Source organism: Penicillium chrysogenum, assembly GCF_028827035.1.
Source record: "Penicillium chrysogenum strain IBT 35668 chromosome Unknown utg000001l_segment0_segment0, whole genome shotgun sequence".
NCBI classification, from domain to species: domain Eukaryota; kingdom Fungi; phylum Ascomycota; class Eurotiomycetes; order Eurotiales; family Aspergillaceae; genus Penicillium; species Penicillium chrysogenum.
In genome coordinates this window covers 3385694-3410853 of record NW_026622749.1, presented here as the reverse complement: position 1 = coordinate 3410853, position 25160 = coordinate 3385694, and the positions used below count along the sequence as shown (strand labels likewise).

Genomic DNA, 25160 nt, shown 5'->3' with positions numbered 1-25160 from the left:
TCCAGTCGGCGCTGGGGTAGGAAGGGAAGCCGAAATCAAAGATAAGGCCACAGGTAGGTCCTCAATATGATGCCATGCGTTTCACGGGCCATGCAAACAGAAGGCCACGTTCATAATCGGAGGAGCTTCGCGCACGGCGTAGGATTCAAATGGACCTCGAATGGTCGGTCGAGGCTCGGGCGACGATGGCAACGGATGGGGATCGGAATCAGTGCAAAATTCTCCGGATGGCACAGGTTTCAACTTCGATCTGCCTAGCAAGCAGCTGTGACGAGATGTGCGATCGGGGAATTAGATATCTCAAGGGTAATAGCAGGGTTGTCGCAATGCGAGGAACGCAGCAAAACAAGCTGGTGGGATGGCAGGAAACGAAGGGTAGAGTAACTGTCAAGGTAACTGTCAAAGTAACTGAAATAGATTTCAAGACTCAGATATTCTGGAGACGTAGCACCTGAGAAGAAAATGAGTGTCCAGAGGAGGACTAGGCCAACAATATCTCAAGCCCAAGACGATTTGATGAAAGCGCGATGCGCTGCATGCATTTACCCTACCGCCTTCCGTTGCATGCCTTGATGCCTTGTATTGTGATGAATCAATTTGCACTGTATGGTAATAAATCATGTATTAATTAGAAGTACTGTTACAACCACTCCAGTACAATTTAACCCCAACCCTGAAGTTCTCAGTAACTTCTTGTACCATACATTCATGTACATGCTTTGTAAAGAGATCCCACCCACCCCCCAGGGAAGTCAACATTGGCCCTTCATATGACCTCACCTCTTCGATACCATCTCCCAACATTGAACACTTCCAGGCATCATTAACCCAAGTGACTTCTGACTGACTTTCCTTACCTCCAAATACTGTATGCCTTCTTATTTGATTCATTTCTGGCCATGAATTTGGCTTTCACTTGCCAGCCATGAGTATACAGGAGAATGTCGAGTCTCCTCAATATCCCGGTGATGACACCCGGCCAACCAGCAAGAGGGAGCTTGCTGGCTGGTATTGCTATGGCTGGGCTGCAGAGGTTTTTGTTGTATGTGCTATGGGTATGTGTGGTCCTACTTCCATGGGTATCCTTTGGGATCTTCATCCTAGACTCATCTGATCTGTCAAAGGTTCATTTCTTCCGATAACGCTGGAGCAAATGGCTCGGGATCGGGGCGTTCTCTTGTCTGACAAGACCACACCATGCAGCGCAACTTGGAGGCCCCCGCTGCCACCACCAGGCTCAGATGCACCGGTGTATCTTCCCCAGGTGTCAGATGGCGGCCAGTGCATCATTTACTTCCTCGGCGCTGAAATCAACACGGCAAGCTTTGCCCTATATACTTTTTCATTAAGCGTCTTGGTCCAAGCCGTCATTATAATCTCGATGTCAGGAGCGGCTGACCATGGAACCTATCGCAAGAAACTGTTGATTGTTTTTGCTTTCATTGGCTCAATTGCGACCATGTTGTTCTTGGTTGTGGTCCCCAAGGTTTACCTCCTAGGTGGACTGCTTGCAATCATTTCAAATACTTGCTTTGGTGCGTCCTTTGTCCTTTTGAATTCCTTCTTACCTGTTCTGGTCCGCCATCATCCATCGCTCAAGGAAAGTGAAGAGGTTGCATCGCCAGATGATAATGTGACGGGCCCCAGGGGTGACCCTTTGTTTTCTTCGACCGGGGATATTGATCGAACAAACGTGGATGACTCCACGCCGCTACTTGGGCCTAACAGAGAAGCCGGCAAGACGTCCGCTGCCACTATCACCTCCCTGGAGCTTCGGCTCTCCACCAGAATCTCGTCGTATGGCATCGGTATAGGCTATATCGGTGCAGTGATTCTGCAGGTGATTTCTATCTTAGTTGTTGTGGTCGTGCGTCCGCCAACATTCTCATTACGTCTTGTGCTCTTCTTGATTGGGTTATGGTGGTTTGTTTTTACCATCCCGGCATCCTTGTGGTTGCGTACTCGGCCAGGCCCGCCTTTGTTGGACAGTGGCGGAAAACCGCTCCATTCGTGGACCGGATACATGGTGTATGCCTGGAAATCTCTTGGAAAAACCGTGACACGGGCGCGGCAACTGAAAGATATCGTGATATTCCTTGCTGCCTGGTTCCTTCTCAGTGATGGAATTGCCACTGTCAGTGGCACTGCCGTACTGTTTGCAAAAACCCAACTGAACATGAAGCCTGCCGCCCTGGGACTGATCAATGTGATCGTCATGCTTGCCGGAGTATTCGGTGCGTTCTCTTGGAGCTACATATCGAATTTCTTCAATCTACGAGCCTCGCAGACGATCATTGCGTGCATTATCCTGTTTGAGCTCATTCCGCTATATGGTCTTCTTGGGTTCATACCGGCTGTGCAACGCGTGGGGCTTGGTCTCCATCAGCCTTGGGAAATGTATCCTTTGGGGGCCCTTTACGGCCTTGTCATGGGTGGACTATCATCATACTGTCGAAGTTTCTTTGGGCAACTCATTCCCCCAGGTTACGAAGCGGCTTTCTACGCGCTTTATGCAATCACCGACAAAGGGTCCAGCATTTTTGGGCCAGCTATTGTTGGCGCGATTACGGATCGCTACGGTGAGATTCGACCAGCATTTGTGTTTTTGGCGGTTTTAATTTTTGTGCCACTACCACTTATGCTTTTGGTGGATGTCGATCGTGGGAAACGGGATGCCGTAGCATTGGGGGCTGAATTGGATGGCATACCTCAAGGATCGGAATATGGGGCCATATCTGACGATCAGACCACAGAGGATCCGATTGAAGAGTGAAGATCAACATATGCGCGACTGTGATGTGACAAGTAGGATGTATTTGCTTTTTGCTGTTTGCTTTTCTTTTCTAGTTTCTTTTCTGTTTTTGGTCTATATACGGAGTATTGGTAGACTAGTCCTTTTCATCTGGGGACTATCCAGAAGCAAATATGATATAAGGGAAATAATAAGGCATAGACTCTATGATGTCGAGGGGATATAGACCTAGATAATAGAGGCCACTTGTCCACATGCATATGCAAGATCAAGGGCATGTCTCCGTTACCATTCTAGACTCCTACCTATATGTACCGTCGTATTACTTTTTATGTACAAACAACATATTAATAATTATATAAGTGCCATGTACCTGGATCTCCCCATAAATTAGCCTGGCGGTGGAGGTACCAGGTACCTGAAAGGAAGGTCCGCCCTTGCAGCCCTGCATAGCCCAGTCACAGAGCTCCACCTTTAATGAACAAACTGTCCTTTCCCCCATTAAATAAAACCTTCCCTCTCTGCTTTTACGTTGTAAGCTCTCTACTCCATCCTTCTTTTTGATTTTGAGCATTTTGGGCTTTTGTTTAATTTAAGAGATCAATATGCGGTCTTTCGCCCCTCTGGTCCTTAGCCTCCTTGGAGCTACTGCGGCCGTTCACGCTGCTGAACCTGAAGTTGCCGACGCTGACGCCAATGTCGTCACTTTGACAACTGATACCTTCAACGATTTCATCAAGGAGCACCCTTTGGTCCTTGCTGAGTTCTACGCGCCTTGGTGTGGTCACTGCAAAGCCCTTGCCCCCAAGTATGAAGAGGCTGCCACAGAGCTGAAGGCCAAGGATATCCCTGTGGTCAAGGTGGATTGCACTGAGGAGGAGGAGCTGTGCCGAACCTACGAGGTTGATGGCTACCCTACTCTGAAGGTCTTCCGTGGACCCGATTCACACAAGCCCTACGCTGGTGCCCGAAAGGCCGACGCGTAAGTCATTATGGGTTCCTGGTTCTTGTCCTTTCAAAATTAACGCATCTCTTCGACAGGATTGTCTCATACATGACCAAGCAGTCAATGCCCGCCGTCTCGAACGTGAACGAAGAAAACTTGGAGGAGTTCAAGGCCTTGGACAAGATCGTGATTATCGGATACGTGGCTTCGGACGACAAGGCCGCCAACAAGAGCTTCACTTCGTTCGCTGAATCCCAGCGTGACAACTTCCTCTTCGCTGCCTCCAACGATGCTGCTCTCGCCAAGGCTGAGGGTGCCAAGCAGCCCTCGATTGTTCTCTACAAGGACTTCGATGAGAAGAAGGCCGTGTACGACGGTAAGCTGGACGAGGAGGCCATCCTCGAATGGGTCAAGACCGCTAGCACCCCTCTTGTTGGCGAGCTTGGTCCCGAGACTTACTCCAAGTATATGGCGGTATGTCCAGCTTTATTTCATCCCTTATTTGAGCAAGAAAAGAAACTGACTTTTTACCACGATTAGGCTGGTATTCCCCTGGCTTACATCTTTGCCGAGACTGCCGAGGAGCGTGAGCAGTTCGCTGCTGACTTCCGTCCCATCGCTGAGAGCCACCGTGGAGCCATCAACATTGTTACCCTTGACGCTAAGCTCTTCGGTGCTCACGCTGGCAACCTCAACCTTGAGCCCGAGAAGTTCCCTGCTTTCGCCATCCAGGACACCACCAAGAACGCCAAGTACCCTTACGACCAGACCAAGAAGGTTGATGCCAAGGACATCGGCAAGTTCATCAAGGACGTCCTTGACGGCAAGGTTGAGCCTAGCTTGAAGTCCGAGCCCATCCCCGAGACTCAGGAGGGACCTGTTACCGTTGTTGTTGGTCGCAACTACCAGGAGGTTGTCATTGATAACGAGAAGGATGTCCTGGTCGAGTTCTACGCTCCCTGGTGCGGACACTGCAAGTCGTAAGTTTTCTACAGCTCATCCGCCATTTGTCGCATCTCTAACTCGCTATCACCAGTCTTGCTCCCAAGTACGAGGAGCTTGCTGCTCTGTTCGCCGATGTCCCGGAGCTGAATGAGAAGGTCACTGTCGCCAAGGTTGATGCCACTGCCAACGATGTGCCCGATTCCATCACTGGCTTCCCCACTATCAAGCTTTACCCCGCTGGTGCTAAGGACTCCCCTATTGAGTACGCCGGTTCCCGTACCGTTGAGGACCTGGTCACCTTCATCAAGGAGAACGGCAAGTACCAGGTCGATGGCTTGGCCGATGGTGCCAAGACCCCCGAGGAGCGTGCCGAGGTCACTGCGGCCCCCAAGGCCACTGAGTCTCCTGCATCCGAGGAGAAGGATAGTCACGATGAGCTTTAAGCGCTTACTCGCTTTTTGAATGTGTAACTTCATATGTTGTATTCTTTGACTGAACTCGGACTATATTCAATGTTCTTTACTCCCCCGTAAATTGTGTCAAAAGTCTAGACTTGTAGTGGATGGTTTAGAGTAAAACAATACATATGTAAATAAATGAATTATTCTATAACTCTATAATTTATACAAATTGTAAATTTGGTAGATTTCTATGATTTCTAAACCGATTAATTTCACCAGAGCTCAGCCTTGCAGATCAATCGCGTCGCGTGAAACGCGTCGATCTCTTATCACCCCGGTCCTCCGTACCAAGGTAGCCCCCAGACAACTTCCAACGTTCTGGAATTTCTTTCTTCGGTCTTCATAATTTCCCATCCATCATGGTCAGCCCTGCCATAAAACGAAAATCAGAGCATATCTCGGCCCCTGACTCGAAAAAACCTAAAGGTGGAAGCATCACTGCATTCTTTGGAGCTCCAAAGCCGAAACCCCCGATCAATCAAGCAACTTCAACACCAACCCCACGGTCAAGCAGCTTTAATAAGGCAAAATGGGTTGCTACCTTGACGCCAGAACAGAAGGAACTGTTGCAGTTGGAAATTGATACCTTGGATGAGAGCTGGCTCGCTCACTTGAAGGAGGAAGTGGTCAGCACTGAGTTCTTGAACTTGAAGCGATTCCTGAAGAAGGAGAAGGATTCCAATGTGAAGGTCTTTCCACCGGAGGAGGATGTCTATTCATGGTAAATTGGATCTACTCTATTTGGGCCAAATCTGTGTGCTGATCAGACTGTAGGTCCAGACACACACCCCTGCACAACGTCAAAGTGGTCATCATTGGCCAGGATCCGTATCACAATCACAACCAAGCTCATGGGCTATGTTTCTCCGTCCGTGCCCCTGTACGAGCTCCGCCATCATTGCTCAATATCTACAAGGGTATCAAGATCGACTATCCCGACTTCGAGTCACCGCCCGATAAGGGAGGGCTACTCATACCTTGGGCTGAGCGTGGCGTCCTGATGCTCAACACTTGCCTGACTGTTCGTGCCCACCAGGCCAACAGTCATTCCAACAAAGGTTGGGAGAAATTCACACAGAAGGTTATCGATATCGTTGCTCGGTTACGAACCAACGGCGTCGTCTTCCTTGCTTGGGGTCGGCCTGCCGGAAACAGAGTGGCAAAAATCAACAAAGAGAAGCACTGCATCTTACAATCTGTACATCCCAGTCCTCTGAGTGCGCATAATGGCTTCGTGAGTATAGCATCCTCTACGGACTTGTCCTTAAAACCCTTCGCTGACGGGATGATATGTAGTTCAAAAATGGACACTTCAAGAAGTGTAATGATTGGCTTGCTTCGCGGTACGGAGAAGACGAAATAATTGACTGGAGCTTAGTGCCATCCAGAAAGCCCTTGGCTCCTTGCGCCCCTGACAAGGAAAATTCGGCCGCTTCGGCCAACGTGCCAGTTAAGCCTCAATCTGCCATGACTGAGGATGTGAAAGTTCAGCCAAGCAAGGTTGATGAGTTTGATGAGTTTGATGATGATGATGATGCCGTTGAAGCCTTAGTGGCGGCTGAAGCAGCTGAAAGATCTTCGAATTCAGCTTAGACTTCTTCAACTGCATTCATACCTGTCAACTTACTAGCTTAGAAAAGTCCTGGGTTGGCTATATTTTGTTTCCATGTTGTTTCAGTTGGGGGATATTTGTGGCGTTGAGAAGTCGGGCGCATTGATGGAATTTCCGAAGGATTTTTGTACCGATTTGCACATGTGTACACACTATGTTGTAAATGTCGTTTTAATCCGATGATGTATTTGTAGGGAAAATGCATCCACGATGAAGCATTAATTAGGCTCAATGCCATACGATATAGTTCGACCTGGTTAGGATATCCTTATCGATAAGCCTATCTTGGTCTCCGCTTCTTCCACCATCACCCTTATAAAACCACCGGTGTCGTGAATGGTTTTCCTAGATGGAGCTCACTTGGCTTCCAGATATCCCTCAGTCGCGGAGTCGCACTCGGGCCTTGCGAGCTTGTCCCACATGTCAACGGTCAAAGGTGCGCGATAGGATCATTGACCCCAGCAAATCCTCCACCTAACCTCGCAATAGAAACGGTGCCGACATTTGATCCCCAAATGGGAGCCCTCCAATGATCTCAGTAAACGATCACCGCCCCAATTCAACGATGACCCTGCGAGGCCCATCCACAGAGATGGTTCGAATCCCGAACAGCTTCCTGTATCCGCGCACGTAGACCAACCCTGGGCAACATCCGATAGTCCAGCTTCATTATCAGTCCCTGCCACCGAGCGGTTTGTGGGCGATCTCAATCCAGAATCTCTGATTCGTGAAAGATTAAATGAACCGACCGGAAGCCCTCTCCGGGATCGTATTGGGCTCTGGATCAACTCCCCAGCTGCGCAGAAATCGAAGCCTCAGAGCGTACAGAGCGCACAAGCCGCAGGCGAAGAATATGCAGACAATACCCTGGCGCAAAGGGCAATCGATGGCCAAGCCATTGCATCGTTGCTTCACCAACGGTTTGCCGCAGGAATACAAGCATGCGAACGACTACCCCTCGGGACGCGCCAGTCTTTGTCCGCTATCTACTTCTCCAAAGTCAATCACATTATGCCAATAGTCGACCAAGAACTTTTCCAAGCTCAAGGAGAAGGTTCGGCTTCGGTGTTTCTCGAAAAGGCCATATGCCTCACCGCAGCAAAGACCCGCGCGGCCAATCCTCACTTACGCCTTGTGCCAGGGGGCCCAATCTTATCGTCACGCCAATTCTGTTCTGAGATTTACAAGGGGCTGGTTGTCGCTATGGACGCAGAGCTAGAACCGGATCGGTTGACACGGATCCGCGTTCTTGCGCTAATGTCCTTGCACTGCGAGGGCCTTGAAGGGGCGGAAGCAGCATCTCTACACCTCTGTCAAGCCATCCACCAGGCCCAGACGGTAGGATTGCATCTCGGCCGGCCGAATCAAACCTCCACAGATTCCCTGACTAAACTCTTCTGGTGTCTATGGACATTGGACAAGATGCATGCAAGTATCGGTGGCCGACCGGTTCTCCTAGCTGATCGCGATATCGGGGTCGTGAAACCCAATGTCAGCGCTCAGACGTCGCGAGGGGCTTTTGAGGTGTGGCTTGCTGTGTCAGATCTGCTCGCGACTGTGATATCGTTCTACCGACCCTCTGCGGAAACCACAAGCGGGTGGGAAGAGGGGTTCCCTGCATTTGAGGATATTGTGGGGGAGGATACCCAGGATGACCTGGATTTTGGTACCCTAGGTACGTCCATCATGGAGATATCCGTTGTGCCATCGGACTGTTTGAACTAACCGCGAGCAGGCTTTTTGGAGCTTTATTATCATTCTGTTGCCATTTTGTCCTGTCGACATAGACCCACCGAGAACATCGATCACGCCAGACTCTCGTCTGTTAGACAAGGACTAGCAGCCGTTCGCATTCACTCCATTGTCGCATCGGAATGTGCCGATGACCTACCACCTCTTCCAATCGTACCATACTCTGTCACCTTGTCTATGGGTGTCTCATACCGACAGCTCCGCTCGAGCAAACTTATCACGCACCTCGACCGGGCGAAAGCTAGTCTTGAGGCGTGCCGCTCTGTTCTAGAAAACCTTAGTCCGTACTGGTATTCGGCCGAGGCGATGGCCCGGCTGGGCCAAAAAGCCCTGCACCAGATTCAAGGCAAGCCACAATCCTCTCGGACGGTCCCTACGGGTCCACAACATGTGGCAGAGCCCTGTAAAAATGTGAACACCCACAGCTCCGTATCAGAGGGGTCAGGGGTGATTAATTCCGCAGTCCAAGGCAATGACTCCCCTCGAGCCAAGAGGCGGCGCGATAACAGCCACAGAATCGCAGCTGTATCCCCGGCGCCGGAAATCGCACTGGATGTCCTCCAACCTCCGATGGGTGGCCCGGATACGTCTATGCAAGACGGGTTTGCAGACATCGACACATTGTTTGGAGAGTTCCTAGATATCTCTCTACCCACCCATTTCTGGGATCCTATTTTTATGGAGACTCAAGAGCAAACGGGTGATCCGCAGTCATAATCATCATCATTATAAAATATATACTGTGTATAAAAGAAAATGAAAAGGAACTATACATCATGCAGCATAAATTTTAGTGCCGGGCCATTTTGCCCGTGCGACCTTCCAATAGGTAGAATATACCCGGGGCATACGAGAAGCCGTTCATCGTATTTGCAGGCCAGAGACTGTGTCCAAAGCCGGAGGTGCCTCTTGAATTTTCGTATTCAGCCTGAAAGCTTCATAGGCTCATGCTCGGACATGCTGTTGTCCGCCAGGTTGGCGAAATCACCAGCCTTATCCGTATCAAAGCCCATCATGTTCACGTTATCAACCTCAAAATCAAACCCCTTCTCCTGGACCGGGGCACCGTTTTGTTGGGCATTGTCATCAGCAAAGAAATCGGTATTGCCCGGATCGTCAAAGTTAATGAGGGCGTCGAAGTCATTCTGGGTAACCTCGGCATCATTCGCCAGATCCATGAGTTCGGTCAGACTCATTTCGGAGGGCATAGCAAAGGCGTCACGGTCCTTGTTGTGGTTGGCATTCGGATTGAGGTTATTGGTGCTGCCATTCTCGCTTCCGTCGGAGTGCGGGGGCGTCGAAGCAAAAAGGTCTCCGGTAGACCGTCCGCCCGCGGAAGGACCGGAGAGTTTAGGGTATGTAAGGTCCGGGATCTTCTGAGCGAGGGAATCCGGCGGAGGTGTCAGGGTGTGCAGGCGGGAGGGGACGGTGGCGGTGGAGTGGAAGGGGTCTGAGGATGCGGCAGGTTGATCGCGAGTATGCGATGAGGCAGAAGAGGACTGGACGTCTTGGGGAGAGACGGTGAGCTGGATGCCCGCTTTGCGGATTGCGGCTTCGAGGAAGGAGGTGGCGAAGTCCGCGGAGGCGTAGATCTCACGCAGGCGCTGAAGGATGCGCATGCATTGATAGAAGCGTTGGAGGCTTGTCATGCGGATGCTTGGGTCAGTGGACTTGATGTCGAGAAGATGGATAATAACTGCTGGTAGGAGGACGGTGACGCCGGTGGTGGGGTAGTACCGGGTCAGGTCGAGGCAATGCAGGTCCTGGGCGATGGCAGTGATTTCGACTGCGGCGAATCGCACCTTGTTTCGGGACATGTCTTGGAGTTCGGCGTCTGTGGATGGGTAGGGGATGGCGGGGAGGACTTGTGGGCGGTGCAGCGCGCTAGATGTGGTGAGATAGACCATTTTCAACAAGGCACGGTGAGAGTGAAGCACTTCTTCTGCTTCGGATAGCTTCGATCCACCAGAGGCTGTATATTGCGTCTCGACAGGGAGGTTGGCCAGCCAGTCCTCCAATTCCTGGTCACAACTTCGTACCTCGAAGGTCTCCGCGGTGGATTTCTTCGGGACGAGCATCATTGTGGTCTCCATGGTGCCACCAAACTTATGGCTGAGAACTGAGTACTGGGCAGATAATACATGGCTGACGCAGAGGCAGAGCTTCGCCTTCTCGATGAACATCAACGCGAGCTCGCGCTGGTGGCTGACATTCTGGAGAATCTCCGAGTTGCCAACGATAGCCACGATCTCGGGAGAGAAAGGGTGGAATTCGAAGTCATCGAGACTCAACATGGGCACATCACAATCGTCATCCTTGACACGCATGGGCCGTCGCATGCCTAGGGCGATCAGTCGGTCACGGGTGTAGGTGCTCCACCAGATCCGCTTCCACATGCGTTGGCGACGCACATCCATCCGCGAGTTTCCGGGATCCCGATGAAGGCCGATTGTGTGGGCCAAAGATAGGCTGACACCCATCCAATGCCAGGTGTCCTTTTGATCATCGGGAGTCTCGTACCAGTAGGTCATGAGCAGAAGCGACTGCACGAGCGAGATGCGGTCCACCTCGTAGTCGAAATCGTACAGGAGACGGGCACGCTGGAAGAAGACCTTCCGGGCGGCCTTGCGGGTCTGGTAGCCGGCGGCCTGCAGGTGCTTCATATCAATGAAGGCCACTCCGGCGAACATGACAGCCTGGAAGAGCAGCAGACTGATGCGGTGGATTCCATCGTTCTGGACGATATTCTGCAAGAACTCCTCCAAGTCGAGCAAAGGCATGTAGGTGTGAACATAGTGGATATAGCTCTTCAATAGTTCGTTCCGGAGTGTCACATCCGGGATGGTCAAGGCACCCTTGACGGCCAAGTAGTCAATATCCTCTTTCTGGAGTCGTGCGGGGAGTCCTCGGATGTAATCCGGGAGGAACCCGCTAGCAGATCGTGTGTTGCCAAAATTGGGGTCTAATAGTTGTTGGATTTGCGAGGTCACATTAGCTAATGGCATAGAGGCGGGAACTGCTGGGTTCGGGGCCATGCGGCGTCGATAGTGGTCATCGGAGCCAATGCGTTGAGCCTGATTTTGGTCTTTTGTTGTTTTTGCTTGTCAGCTAAATAGATTTCCTGTGATTCCCAAGGGAATTGACTAACATAGCAGATGAGGCATATGTTGGCCCTGGTCAAGATCGACCGAGGCCTGCGAAGGGGACGTCGGTGCGAAATCGGCCAAGCCTGAAAGGTCACTGAATCGGTGGGAAGGATTCTCCTCTAAGGCCTCCGGAGATTCGGAGTGGTTCTCTATCTCAACGCGAGATTTCCTAAATCACAGGTCAACCAAGTTTACAGATAAAAATTGATTTCAATTCCACAAACTTTCTGCGTTTACTCTCCGTGACCACGCACTCAACCTGATCTAAGCGGCAATTTGTGCACGGAGAGCCATTCTCGACCACATCACAGCGCACTTTACGAGCACGGCAGCAACAGCAGGCTTTTGAGGCGCGTCTCTTCACGGGACGGTTATGACCGGAGAGACCGGCCGTAGAGGCCTTTCGTTTCCCGGATTCGGTATCAGTCATGTTGTGTTATTGCGTTCGGGGGCGAATGGGGGACATTCGAGTTATATAGAGACACTGAGCATGTGATAAAGAACTGAAAAGGGAATGTCACGATGAGTTGACATGTGACATGTGATATGAGAGAAACAGAAAAATCAGAAAAGGAAAAGGAAGACAAAAGCAGAAGTCGAGAGAAGGAGGGATTCCTTTTTTATTTAATCGAAATATCCCTCCGGGGCTTAAATATGCCCCAGGTTCCCAGAGTTTCTCTTACCATGGTTGAACCCGCAAACAGCCAAGGTTTGAGGGGAATTGGAATAAATTACTGTTTCCCCCAGGGTATTACGTAAATTACAGGTATTATAGGTATTATGGAAGTTACTTAATGAGGTAATATGCCCCTAACTCAGAGCTAAGACCCGTCAAAACTGGGGTACCCTCGACGCCATTTGGATTTTATTTTTGATTTTATTTTATTTTTCGTTTGGTCTGTACCATCCCTCGGCCCGGTCACGTTACGTCCACAGGTCTCCCTGCCCTCCATGTGAAAGTCTGATGATATCATTCTCTTCAGACACCTTACTCTACAACATATCTCCGTAATATACAAGTCGACTATATCTTCATTATATACCCAAGTCGGCTATGTGCTCATGCCAATAGATTATAAATGTGAGACCATTCGCATATTAAATCTTCTCGTTCCCTTTCATTCTTATTCTTTTTGATTCCTTTGCGAAGTGGGCCTCCATCCTCCGAGAAACACCGAACAAAAAATGAAATTAAATAAAAAGATAAAATTCCGTGAAGATCCTATATTGCGGGTCAACGTGGAAAAAAAAGGGGAATTTGCTTTTCCCACATTCCCCCGACTGTCCCAGACTTTTCAGCCAATCCTGGAGAGTTTTCTCCAGTCTCCGACAAGCGGAGCCTATGTGGAGGGATTTTGGTTGAGGCGCATGTCTGAACGTCTGGACCGATGAGTAATACGATCAGCACCGGTGGACTGTACAATATATTGTGAATTGAATGTCGACATATTATACACATCCACATTCTGGCCTGTACACAGTGCTATACTCCGTACTCCGCACAAGATAGATCAATGCAGGGTTGGTCTCTTTGATGTGTGAAACTTCAATGTATATAAAATTTCAATGGATTCCTGGCTCCGTCCACGTAATATCGTAACCCGGCTCTAACCTACGTAATAAGCACGGCCCTAACGGCTCCATCTTGACGCAGCTCTGTTATATTATTATTAATCTTTGAGTCCAGGCCTTCCACAGTGGAAATGGTATCCTTGTGAGACAATTATTGTACTTTGTGCAAGTTGTAGAAATATATGTTATTACTTTTTTTTACACTGTGCCACAGGTTCCATTGGATGTGCAAGGGAGAGTATACATACAACATATTGGATTGTAGAATATATGTACTACCCACAAAATCCAGCCCCGGAATAAAACCGGAATCGTGGAGTACCCCTGAACGGGCCAAAGTAGATTTAGAAATTTATATCCCGCATTGTTTCGACCGGCCTGCCGAATCCTCACGTGGACCAAAAAAGTGCCGATTTCCGGAATATATACCTAGGTAACATTCTCAATGCGTACTCTAGTTACGTACTATGCTTTTTATGTCGGATATACGATCTATGTTGTATGGAGAACCCCGTTCTTCACTTTTTGCCATTTCAAAATATGGATGACGCCATCTAAAAGCCTCAAATCCAATGGAGAAATGGAGAAATGGAGGATCCTACCTAAGTATCAGTGGGGACACCAATCACGAACATGGCAAAGGTCAATCGATTTGATTCTATCTTTATTACCGGACCCTTGATATTCTATCTGCTTCCCGGCATCTTCCGTCAGACAAAAATGATGAGGTTCTGTACTCCGTACAAAATATGTTGTATATAAAATAATCAAATTGAAGAGAAGAGACTTCTCCGATACATTGCCGACTCTGCCACCCGAACCGGAACCGTTCGATTCCAACCTTGGAACATCGGTGGCTTATCTAATTATTCGATCTTCCCTTTAACAGGTCTACCTAGTACTCTCTGTAATTATCTGACTTAAAGCAGGACTTACATTTAGACTCGGCCCAAGATGTTTGGAATATTTAAGGAAAAGCTAAAAGCCCTTATATTACCAGAGATTGCGGAGCATATACATCTCGGACATGTCACCGTCAATGACTTTAATAATAACCCAAGATGGTTAACAAGATCGTATCCAACTTGCCAAGCATTCGATAAACCAATAGCCAATAGAGAAAAGACCAAGACGGCAGTCCGGCATGGTTTCACCCCACGTTTTGCTAGTCCGGGGGGAAAGCCGAGTTCCTCTTTCATTCCACTGGCGTACTTTGCCCCTCCAAATGCGGGGGGGGATAGCAAACTCCAGTGAATGATATTGGCTATGGGCAAGTCCGAGCGATAACACTTTTATAGCTCTACATATATTTCTTGCGCGTGACTACAACATAGAGGGGCAGGGTGGGGGACTTTGAGAAATCGCCATTTCCGGGGAAAAATATTAAAAAAGAGGAAAATAATATTTTCTTTTTTCTTTCTCTTGGCTACGGCCGGAAAGGATTCCGCTATGAGGTGTAAATTCCGGTATTCCAAGACCATGACTTTCATATTGAAGACTAACCTCGCGATATCAAAGGTCTTCCTACAATGCCACTTTCAACACTACTGCACCCACGGCGACGCCCACCGCAAGAGCAGAAGCAACAAGCACTTCTAGAGGCATGAGTGTACCTAGCATCGCCATACTGGTTAAAGTGGCGAATAGTCCACCCGCCGGTGTAAATGCGCCATACATGAATGACTGGAACGCAGCCGCCAAAGATCCTACAGAAAGGTGGTTAACACAACTTGAAATGCAACACTAGCCTCATAAAGGAAGTGGGGCAGCACACCTGCAACAATACCCGCCGGCCCAAATCCAAGGAACATGAAGAGTGCCATGAAGATGAAAGTGACCCACGTAGTGGCGGAGATATCTGCGACTGGTCAGTGAGGTCATACCATAAATGGACAGGCTAGCTGTTACCAGGACAAGGTGAGCCACTGCAGTGAGCCCTCTACGCTGGCGATAATCAAGGATCTGTCGACGATGAAGCGCTGAAGGTTGCTGCTTGAGTGGAATTCGAGCTAGCAAGGAGGAGGGAGTGGGATCTTATCATATAGGACGTTATTGGACATGCGTGTTTGCTCCCTGCAGGTGCTCGTTTGTTCGCCCTCATTGCCTCTCCATGGATATATAACCGGGCTGCCCTCATTATCTTTCATCTCTCGGTGTCTGCTGTTTATGCATGAGTCAGCTATCCTTTGATGCTGGTGGCTTATGTGTATATATACTTGAGAACAGGAAACGGGGTTTGGAAAGATAACTAAGGTAGTCTCGTCAGAATGAGTATAGAGGGCTTGTATAGTTAGAGACTGATGACTTGGCATCCAAGACCCCTCGAATGCCCCCAACGACATGGCAAAACTACAACCGCTTCCTCACTGTCTATGACCCCGAGGGCCTGGAAAACATACAATGGCAATGGATCGGTGGAATCGTTACATCATTTCATATCAATGTTCAGTGACCCAATTCGAAACCCCCTTGCTGCTTGGACCAATCTTCACAGACGCCGAAAAGTAGAAGTAGACATAAACATCATAAACCAAATTTAGGTAAAACCGAAAATCACATCTGCTGCCGGGGAATCAAAGATGAGAACGACTCATGAAGGCAAAGGAACAAAACAAAAATAGGAAAGAGCGACGCAAATTAAATCAATAGGACAATCTAAACACCACCTCGGCCCATCCTCTCAATTGAACTCATGATCCCACCTCGGCCGGGAGTAGGCATTGCAATGCCAGATCTGCCACCGCTATTACCACGAGAATGACCGCCGGGAGCACCGAATCTAGGGATTCTCTTTTCCGTAGTGGCAGGAGGGCGGACGCTTCCAGACACAGAACGACTGACACTGCGACGGAAGTCATCGGGCGTGACTTCGCGGGATGGCTGAGCTGGCTCGTCAATGTGGTCATTGTTGTGCACAGAAGATGCCACAGATGGCTCGCGGTCTCGAGGCTGAGATGGGGCGGACGCCTGCTGCATAGCTAGCCACTCATCAACAGCAGCAACAAGCTCGCCCTTCTCGGCGCGTTCAGACTCCAGATTTGCACGGATTCGCTCAGTGTCATCCTTAAGAGCAGCCATTTCTCGTTGTAGACCCTTGATCTGGGCCTCCATGACACGCTTTTCGGCCTCGTGCTCGTCATTCTCACGAGCGACGAGACTGGTGTTAGCCGCGGCCGTCGAATCAGATTGCGCAGCATCACGTTCGGCACGGAGAGTTTCGTTTTCCTCGCGTGCAGAAGTGAGCTTCTTTTCCGCCTCACGCAAACGCTTCTCCCAGCGAGACTCGTAGCTCTTTTTCAAGGCCGCAACCTTGGTTTCATGTTTTCCCTTGTAGAGCACATGAAGCTCGCGAGCGACCTTTTCAACTGCGTCCTGAACTTCTCTCGCAGTGTCTTCAGCCGAGTGTGAGTGGGCAGACTGCTGAGACGAGCTAGCTGTACTAGTGCTAGAAGCAGTCGCAGCGCGTGCAGCAGAAAGCTGGCTTTCGAGCTCGACAACTTTGCCTTCTAAATTCTCCCTGATCTTTTCGGCCTCTTCGGCCTTTCGGGACAAGCGATCACGCTCACGCTCCCCCTCCACTAATTCGGAGCGGGCGGACCGCAGAACAGTTTCCATTTCATTGACTCGACGCTCCCACTCGACCTGTTCCATTTCCAGCACCTCTTTGCCGGCGGCTTCGTTGCGTACTTCTTCCAGAGCCTCACCAACACGTCTCTCCGCATCTGCTACTGCTTGCTTTAGGCTTGCAACCTCAGCTTCTTTGCCACTGAGAGTGGCTTTGAGCGAAGATATCTCAGACAAGAATCCGGACTTCAGCGACTCCAATTCACGGGGAGTGACCGTGGGAATGGATCGAGGGGTAGGTGCAGCTGGAATATCAAAGTCCAACAGTGATGACATCTTCCCGGGAGAACGAATGGATTGCCGACCCGATCGCAGAGGAGAACGCCGCGAGGGGGAGAAACGAGCACTTTGCATGGACTGACGGGGGAAGAAGTTCATTTGATCGGTGAAATCAAGCAGATTGGCGGAGTCAGCTGGATTAGCCATGTCCCGCGGGCCTCTGGGTCTCGGCGTAGGCGATCCCATAGGTGAATTTCCATCTAGATAGGCACTCGCTCTGTATGCCCTGCGCCCTGTGCCCGGGGTGGTCGGGTCGACACTGTGTCGATGCCCATCCGTATTGGGAGCTGGGCTGGGGGCGACACTGCCTCGCATTGACTTCATCGGCGACTGGGCGCGGAGCTTTGCAAATGTAGTCATATCAGGCATGGCGGAAAACGTGCTTAAGCAAGTGTCATCCATTGAGTCGTCAGCCATCGAATTCTCGTGTGAAATATTCTCTTTGTTGCCATCTTCATGAAGTACCGTGCTCATCCCTTCGTTGTGCTTGTCCTCAATCATGCTGTTGCCAATTGCTGATCGGTCGTGGGCAGCACTCGTAGCGGAAAGGACGCTCTGGTCGTGGACTACACTAGGCTCCTCTTCGACATCGATGTGAATCGCTGGTGCATCTGGTCGGCTCACCATACCCTTCTTATGGCGCTCACTCATTTGTAAATCGTCCTCCAAGTCCTGAGGTGTCTGGTCGTACGATCTTTTGCGGGGAGTTGCAGCAACCGGCCGCTGGTTAAGCCCAAGTGATGCACGAGAAATCCGGCGCGACTTGCGAGGATCAAGAGTATTTTCCTTTGAAGTGGGTACTGGAATAGGGGAAGAGGAGTTGGTTGCTACGGGTGGCTCCGCATGGGCATGTACCTTGGGAGAATCAACTGCCTCTGGCGCTGCGTCGCGGACGGGCAAGCTCGATTCTGCAGCAAAGGATGAACGCTTAGACGCCACCGGTGAATCTTGCTTCAACTCGTGTGGCTTCGGGGAATCAGCCGTCTCTGGTGCTTCAGGGCGGACGGGCGAATTCAGTGCCACAGCAGGCGAAGAATACTTAGACACCATTGGTGAAGCTTGTTTTATCTCATGCAGATCAGATGGATCGGCTCTCACGTCTTTTGCCTCATGACGGAAAGGCGAACTAGCGGGATCGGGCAATGGCCGCACTTTAGGAATCGGCGAGTCATTCTGCATTTCGCGCAAGCGATCAAAGTCGACTGTCTCTTCCCGCGCCTCAGGGCGGAACGGGGAGCTCTCCGGATCCTCTAGAGCTAGCCGCCTTCCGAATCCAGGAGACATAGGCCGGACCTCGTGCAGCTTTTGGAAACCCGCTGTCTCTTCTCTGACATGAGGTCTGAATGGGGAACTTCCGGGGCTCTCCTCCTCTAATGGCTTAAGCTGTGGGAATGGCAGAGGAGACGACTGTTGACCTTCGTGCATATTTTGGAAATCCACTGTATCTTCAATGGCATTAGGACGGAAGGGGGAGCTCATTGGCTCCTCTAGGGCCAACCGCTTATCCAAGCCAGGTGACATGGGCTGCACCTCGCGCAACCCTCGGAAATCAACTGTATCCTCTGCCACATGTGGACGGAATGGAGAGCTTGCAGGGCTCTTCTCGTCTAGCGGTTCAAGCTGTGGGTGTGATTGGGATGAGGTCTGTCGCATTTCGCGCAGCTTCTGGAAATCCGCAGTATCTTCACATCCGTCAAACTGGAACGGTGAGCTGGCACCTTGTTGGTATGATTCGGCGTCGTTGAAATCGTCATTCTCGTGTTCATTCTCGTTCTCGGGTTCGTTAGGGTAGGTTTCGTTTTCATCATAGACATCTTGACTCGACAGGGCGTGGCTTGTCCATTCTCTCTTCAATGGGCTTGAGGGAATAACTTGTTCCGAGGGCTGGTCAAGAGTCTTGTGAAGGAAGGGCGAAGAATTCGCCATTTGAGATTGTGCGCGCGCGTTCTGGTAGGAGGATGAGAGGGGTGAGAGTGGATTTGGCATTATGGAAGCAAGACAATCCCTGGAGAAAGGGAGGGGAAAAGGTTAGTCGTAAGAAGCCGTGTCTCTTTTCAGAACCAACTTTTGAATGAGAAAGCAGAGCAAGGCAGAGTTTGTGTATACAAAAGAGTTGCCGTGTTGACGTTGCTGGGTAAACAAAACTAGGCCTAATTGGGAAAGGTGCATCCAGACTATCTAATCGGACCTCGGGAGTCTACATATGTACTATACAACGTATACCTACATGTACGTAGTGTCTTTAACGATGTAGTCCAGTTATCTGATACATTTAGCTTATGATTTTATGGGTGTTATAGCTGGAACAGATTCCAGTTTTAACAGACTATGGAATCTGTACAAAAAGCATGATTCCTACTTGGATGACGTGTAACATAAGAGAGGACAATTCCCTACAAGACAATGCCATTGTTGATATGAAATATATGATTCTATGATTCTATGAGTTCTATAGTTTTAGGACTCTAGTAAAAAAAAAAGAGCCCCCCAATTCACCTGTCTCCTAATCCGACACTATTACCGCTCTGTGCGCGCATCATCTCCATTGACTATGATATGGACAATGTCGTCGTGTGGCTGCTCTGGAAGAGCAACATAATGACAAACAGCTGCAGGCTCCACGGTTGCTGATGAACGTTTGTCGCGCTGGATGAACCACAGCTGTAAAGCGCCGACCAATGCAACAAGACTACTCCCCCACCAGGCAATAGCAGTGCAGCCAATCTCAGCCCCAGAGCTATAAAGCAAGCCAGCAATGGGAGGAGCGAGAGTTCGAGACGCAGCCCCAGCGGAAGCAGCGAGGCCATTGATTTTGCCCATGACGGAGTCTGCGGGGCTAGCTTGCTTGATGAGAATCAAGAGGAGAGGATAGTCAATAATGGACAGGATATTGCGGACGATTAAACAAGCATAAATACCGACATAGATGAGTTGACATGGCAAAAAGACCAGGAAGGGAACCATGAAGTATGCGATTGGATGGAGCACCGTAACGATGACAAAGAGTCGCCAAATTCCCAAGTAATGTGCCAGCACGGGGAAAATGATGCTTTGGATCACAAGGGCAATGATGCCATCGGTGGACATGATCACACCCACAGTTCGGGTTGAAAGACCAACCCCGCCCGGGATGTCAAAGGGCGAATGGTGCGAATGTGACGACCCTCGGGGGTCCTTATCCTGTAAGAAGATTGGCAATAGATGGTCATATGTCATCGAGTGATAAGTAAAGATAGCCAACGCAACTACAAGCATGGTGACTCGCCAGGTGAAAGTTTTGGGCTTTGGTAATTTCTTCCACGTGGGCGAGGATCCATCGGCTTGCACATTCCAACTCTCATCATTATGCAGGTGAACCCGATTAAAGGTCCCATAAGACTCCGCCCGTAGGTCCACACCGGCATTGGCAGTTGCGCCAGATGTGACCAGGAGCGGCTGCTCAGCCGCCTGGTCGAGATGTTCATGGGTCTTGCCATGTTGCATGTCTGGGTGAGTCTCCTGCAGGAACAGCCAGCTACCGATAATGCTAAGGAGAAGTAAGACGCAGCAAACAAGGTTGGGCAAAAGGTAAGGGAATTTCCCGAAGAGGCCATCGGCTGGGAACAGGGAGGGAAACCCTTCAGTAGGCTTTGCTAGCAAGCCTCCAATAGCTGAAGGTAATTAGCATTTGCAGTAGAATTCCAGTATGGGAGGAACTATACATACCTGGACCGATAATCGTTCCAATTGACCAAACAAAAGGGCATGACCGCATACGCTCGAGCTGCATACAACATTAACCTCAACTCTGCTATATATGCCAGAATAGTGATAGACTTACGTTCGTGTTCAGGTCGCTTAACAAGCTCACCCACCATGGTCTGAATTACTCCAATGTTCCCATTCAGGGCTCCTCCAAGAGCTCGACCGGCTAGCGCGACCCAGAAGTTCGGAGCAATCCCTACCAGGATCAAAGAGACCATAGTGCCGACGCAGCCAGATATAAGGATAGGCTTCCGGCCCACGCGGTCCGAAAGAGCACCCCAGAACATACCGGTCAGAGCCTCTGCGAGCGAGAATGCGGAGATCAGAATTCCAGCATAGAAGGAGGCATTATTGCCATCATCCATGTGGAAGTCCTTTACCATCACCCACGAGTATGGGAAGATAGAAGTTAAGGCAATAGGCTCTGCAACCCGACATATTGCTGTTTTGTTGTGTTAGTCACTGCCAAATACAGACCCAGGACATGACATACCTAGTAGGAAAAGCTGTGCTGTGGGAAAGCTGTCGGACGACGAATGTGATCTTGTCTGTGGTGTCAATGCCATAGTTCTTCAGAAGCAGCTAAGATCTTACGGCGATCCACCCCGGCAATGTCGAGCTGATTTTGTTATCCACTGCACTGCCCGTATCTAAGGAGCGGAGCAGCAGAATTTGCTTTCTTCTTGTTTTCTCTTTTTTTTTATCTCGAGACTGTCGATTACTATTAAGAAGATAAACTGATCAAGGTGGAACAAGGGGTGGGTTGAAAGGTCAGAAGGAAGAACCTGAAAAAAGATTTTCAGCCGAGAACGGACAAAGTCTGACCCTGACCCAGTTCCTATAACCATAAATTTTAGGACTATTGATACATACATATGTACTTCAATCCGTGTAAATACATGTAAATATGTCCTCCATATGTATGCAACTTAAACTTGAGCGTCTTCCACATTACATGTACTTTCGTACCTCTTCCCTGTTATAAAAAATGTGCTTTGGGTGGCGAACTTGTGGCGACACGTATGTATTTTGTTCGGGTATCTGGGTGATAGTCTAGAATATTCCAAGGACCTTTCAACAATGATTAGCTGTGAAATTAATATCGCACCATATGGCATAGAGCATACAATAATCCATATGATATATATAAGCCGACAACCTGAAATACCTAGGGTAAACAATAAAGCCTCCCAAGATTCCCCACTCTGCTTTCTTAAAACATCATTGACCAATCACAGGCCAGATAATCATTTGAGTTGGACCCGCAGATCAGCCGCATATGCACTTCATAGATGCAAAATACATTGTAGAAGAATTGAATATAATCAGATTACTAGAGTACGACTATGCAAGGTTACACTATATAAGTTGTTCTCGTAGTTGTCCTTATATTGATATGTTGAAGCAGAAATTTCACTATTCACCGATCTGAATGCTAAACACAAAAGAATTTCTATCCTTGACCAGAAAGTAAGAAATGATGATATGGAAGTCCCAGTGTAAGGAAAGGGGAAAACAATGAGCATAGAAAAAGATAAGCAGAGATACCTTCACCGGTGACCCATCCCTGCGCCGGCTAATCCACATGCCATGCGATCCGGTTTGTATCTAGCTAAAAACAGAGAGAGCCAAGCAGGGAGTGAAAAGAACGAAACAAGAAGAAACAAAGCCCAAGGGTTTCATGAAGTAGCTTCTGGGTGAGTCGGGGAACTGGTAATCTCGACAGAGCGAGTTTCAAGTTCCTTGGGAAGGGTCCCGGAGTGATCACGAGACTCAACGATGGGCGTCGATGCAGGGTTCGCCTCCGTGAAGGGCTGGTGGACCGACGGAGTGGCACTTGAAGAGCCCTCTGTCTGTGGCTTGTTGGAGGTATCCTCAACGTGTTCTGCAGAGTCATCCACTTTCTCCTCATCTCCAATCACGGCAGCTAGACTGCGGAAATTGAACATTGGCTCAAGAGAGTTGGTGTTGCCCTGTCCAGCAGCAGGGCCATCTGCACCATCCTCCGGGTTAGTTTCCATGACAGAGGAGACCGATGAAGAGGCGGAGACCTGTCGCAGGTGAGGTTGTCGTGACGGCTCGGACTGATCCGCCGGCTGGCTTGCTGGTGCTGCTGGATCAAGAAGCGTAGGGGGGTTTGTTTCTTCTGCGGTCGATGGCAATGCACGATCAACCCCCTTGCCTTTGCTACCAGCAGCGATTTCTTCACCAATGACACCTTCGCCTATGACAGAGGATGAGCTACTATTTCCCCTACCTAAACTGGACTCGCCAAGGACATCCAAAGCGGAGGCACTAGCATTATTGCTGTACAAGCCAGTTTTGCGAGCGACTTTATCCGCCTTCTTGGCCTCTTTCTCCTTCTCCTTCTCCCTTTTTTTGGCCTCCTTTCTTGCCTCTTTCTCTTCCCGCCTGAGGCGCTCATCTTCGCTGGCCAAGCTTAGCCGGATAGCTTCCATCATCATCATTTCCTCAAGATCATCAATTCGATTGCGCCTCGAACTCGATCGAGCAGCAGCTGGGTTACCAGCTCCTTCTTCGGCAGAAGCAGAATCGGTGTCTTGTCCAGTTGCTCGAGCTGCGCGATCAGTACCTGATCGCTCCGTCAAGAAAGCCAATGCATTGAGGGCGGGTGAAGCGGTCCGGCCGCTATACCCTTCTCCGCCCGTAGCTCTTCGCATTCCGCGCCGTCCGATGCCAAACCCACGCGAGTCACTCCCAGATGCACCGGGGTTGATCAAATACGCCGCGGTGTGAAGGGCAGTGGCTGCCGCAGATCGACGTGCCGCGTGGGCTCGTGCATTCGATAATTTGGTGGCCCAGTCCGGTCGAATCCTGTCCGTCGTCACCACTGCGGGGTCAGTGGCGGATAGTGAGGTTGCACGGCGACGGCCTGGCACGGCTGCAGTGGCAGATGATAAAGAGGAGGTGGAGGATACAGGGGAAGTGAAGTTAGGTGAGAGTCGGGCGCTGGGGTCTGTAGCATAAGTCAAGCCGCGGCGGAACGAGGGCGATGAATAGGTGACTCCGAACTCTGGCTGAACACAGAAGGGGCATGCCGAGGGCTCCGAGACCAATTGTGATTCGGTCGACTCAGCCTGCTCTCCCTCCGTTGAGGGAGCATTCGCGTCAGGCTCTCCATGCTCTGGGGGATGAGGGTCCGGGCGCTTTATCTGTACGAAGCATTCAGAGCAAATGGGTTGATCGCAGCATCGGGTACGGTTTAAGTAAGGCGGATAATAGAGGAAACAGATAGGACATTCGCTTGCGTCTTTATACAAATTGACTTCGATCGGCTGTCCGTTGACAAACGGGTCCTTGGGAAGCTGCAATTCCCGGGGCGTTAGATCTGTTTGTGAGCTATGCTTGGAGGTGGTCAAAGCAGCCAAGGTTTTCGCTCTTGTTCGGAAAAGAGGGGAGGTGGATGTCCCAGATGCGATCGGAGATGCGGAGGGTAATGATTGAGGGGGTTGGAGGATTGCGAAGCATCTGAATTATAAGATTGCGACCTGGATGTGATCGGCACTGTCAGATGCTGGATATTTGTCGGATCGGCCGAGGCTGTGTCTGGGATCTTGGATAATTTGTACTCTAACTCGGGCGGGATCTCATCGGGCGGGGGAATGGGCATGCCTCGTGCAGCCGCCATAATCTGATGTTCAGCCCACGACTCTGAGAAATCATTAAGACCTCTCCAGAAGGGAGCCAGTCGGCGTTCAATCTAGCCCGCTGTCAGTCTTGGCTAATTCGTATCGAGGGCGATTCTAGGCAAACCTACCATCAGTTGGCGCACCACTGCCTTATTGTAGTCTTCTGTCCCCACATACACACCCTGTGTTACAAGATAGCCTCCATCGACGTGCTCCTCCTTCATACTGCGCTCCCTCTCTTTGAGCCGAGCCACCCGTTCCTTCTCCAAGCGACGGGCCTCGCGCTCTTGTTTTGTCTCCCGCCGATGTTCTAATGTTGCCACGTCTCGATCATGACTGCTGCCGATTCCAAGGATCGAAAGGTCAGGCCTACTGCCTCTTGCTGACCGAGAACCTTGATATGGCCGACTTGAGGCGTCGGAAGCGCCCGGGGATAATTGATGACTTCGACGGCTTGACGGGGCTGTGGAGCGTGACTCCTTGGTCTGGGAGTTCCCCATATTAGAGCTTGGAGATGGATGCAGTGAAAGGAAATGGATGATATGATGTTAATGCACGTTCCGACAAGTCACGGTGACAACTCCCGGATATGGCGGAAAGGGCCCCCAAGGGGGGTTGTATTTGGGGTGGATGGACAGTAGAAAGGGTAAATGAAATGGGGGGAGTAAGAAAGTTGG

At 50.1% G+C, this 25160-nt stretch overlaps 10 protein-coding genes across 10 annotated transcripts; 5 read left to right on the top strand and 5 right to left on the bottom strand.

The window, feature by feature from the left end:
• Window positions 1-326: 326 nt before the first annotated feature.
• On the top strand, window positions 327-573 carry N7489_001355 (uncharacterized protein; the record flags this gene model as incomplete). The annotated part of the gene is made up of 2 exons (XM_056707110.1): window positions 327-392; window positions 418-573. 2 exons carry the CDS (start codon window positions 327-329, stop codon window positions 571-573), a joined length of 222 nt encoding a protein of 73 aa, XP_056571412.1.
• A 352-nt stretch (window positions 574-925) lies between these two features.
• Window positions 926-2773, top strand: atg22-1 (putative autophagy protein Atg22; the record flags this gene model as incomplete). The annotated part of the gene is made up of 2 exons (XM_056707109.1): window positions 926-1055; window positions 1125-2773. The coding sequence occupies 2 exons, from the start codon at window positions 926-928 to the stop codon at window positions 2771-2773; spliced, it is 1779 nt and encodes a 592-aa protein (XP_056571411.1).
• A 584-nt stretch (window positions 2774-3357) lies between these two features.
• Window positions 3358-5086, top strand: pdiA (protein disulfide isomerase PDI1; the record flags this gene model as incomplete). The annotated part of the gene is made up of 4 exons (XM_056707108.1): window positions 3358-3734; window positions 3794-4172; window positions 4239-4678; window positions 4735-5086. 4 exons carry the CDS (start codon window positions 3358-3360, stop codon window positions 5084-5086), a joined length of 1548 nt encoding a protein of 515 aa, XP_056571410.1.
• Window positions 5087-5463: 377 nt separating this feature from the next.
• N7489_001352 (uracil-DNA glycosylase) lies at window positions 5464-6697 on the top strand (the record flags this gene model as incomplete). The annotated part of the gene is made up of 3 exons (XM_056707107.1): window positions 5464-5825; window positions 5879-6338; window positions 6401-6697. The coding sequence occupies 3 exons, from the start codon at window positions 5464-5466 to the stop codon at window positions 6695-6697; spliced, it is 1119 nt and encodes a 372-aa protein (XP_056571409.1).
• A 368-nt stretch (window positions 6698-7065) lies between these two features.
• N7489_001351 (transcription factor domain-containing protein) lies at window positions 7066-9185 on the top strand (the record flags this gene model as incomplete). Its single annotated transcript, XM_056707106.1, has 3 exons — window positions 7066-7152; window positions 7206-8391; window positions 8452-9185. 3 exons carry the CDS (start codon window positions 7066-7068, stop codon window positions 9183-9185), a joined length of 2007 nt encoding a protein of 668 aa, XP_056571408.1.
• A 206-nt stretch (window positions 9186-9391) lies between these two features.
• Window positions 9392-12044, bottom strand: farB1 (putative C6 transcription factor (Ctf1B); the record flags this gene model as incomplete). The annotated part of the gene is made up of 3 exons (XM_056707105.1): window positions 9392-11553; window positions 11617-11783; window positions 11839-12044. The coding sequence occupies 3 exons, from the start codon at window positions 12042-12044 to the stop codon at window positions 9392-9394; spliced, it is 2535 nt and encodes an 844-aa protein (XP_056571407.1).
• Window positions 12045-14710: 2666 nt separating this feature from the next.
• N7489_001349 (uncharacterized protein) lies at window positions 14711-15042 on the bottom strand (the record flags this gene model as incomplete). Its single annotated transcript, XM_056707104.1, has 2 exons — window positions 14711-14892; window positions 14961-15042. Coding segments are annotated over 2 exons (264 nt in total), but the record flags the coding sequence as incomplete, so codon positions are not given.
• A 799-nt stretch (window positions 15043-15841) lies between these two features.
• Window positions 15842-19075, bottom strand: N7489_001348 (uncharacterized protein; the record flags this gene model as incomplete). Its single annotated transcript, XM_056707103.1, has 1 exon — window positions 15842-19075. One exon carries the CDS (start codon window positions 19073-19075, stop codon window positions 15842-15844), a length of 3234 nt encoding a protein of 1077 aa, XP_056571405.1.
• Window positions 19076-19606: 531 nt separating this feature from the next.
• N7489_001347 (uncharacterized protein) lies at window positions 19607-21399 on the bottom strand (the record flags this gene model as incomplete). Its single annotated transcript, XM_056707102.1, has 3 exons — window positions 19607-20739; window positions 20910-21275; window positions 21327-21399. The coding sequence occupies 3 exons, from the start codon at window positions 21397-21399 to the stop codon at window positions 19607-19609; spliced, it is 1572 nt and encodes a 523-aa protein (XP_056571404.1).
• Window positions 21400-22512: 1113 nt separating this feature from the next.
• On the bottom strand, window positions 22513-24983 carry sip5 (Sip5p; the record flags this gene model as incomplete). The annotated part of the gene is made up of 3 exons (XM_056707101.1): window positions 22513-24322; window positions 24424-24554; window positions 24612-24983. The coding sequence occupies 3 exons, from the start codon at window positions 24981-24983 to the stop codon at window positions 22513-22515; spliced, it is 2313 nt and encodes a 770-aa protein (XP_056571403.1).
• Between the last annotated feature and the right edge of the window lie 177 nt (window positions 24984-25160).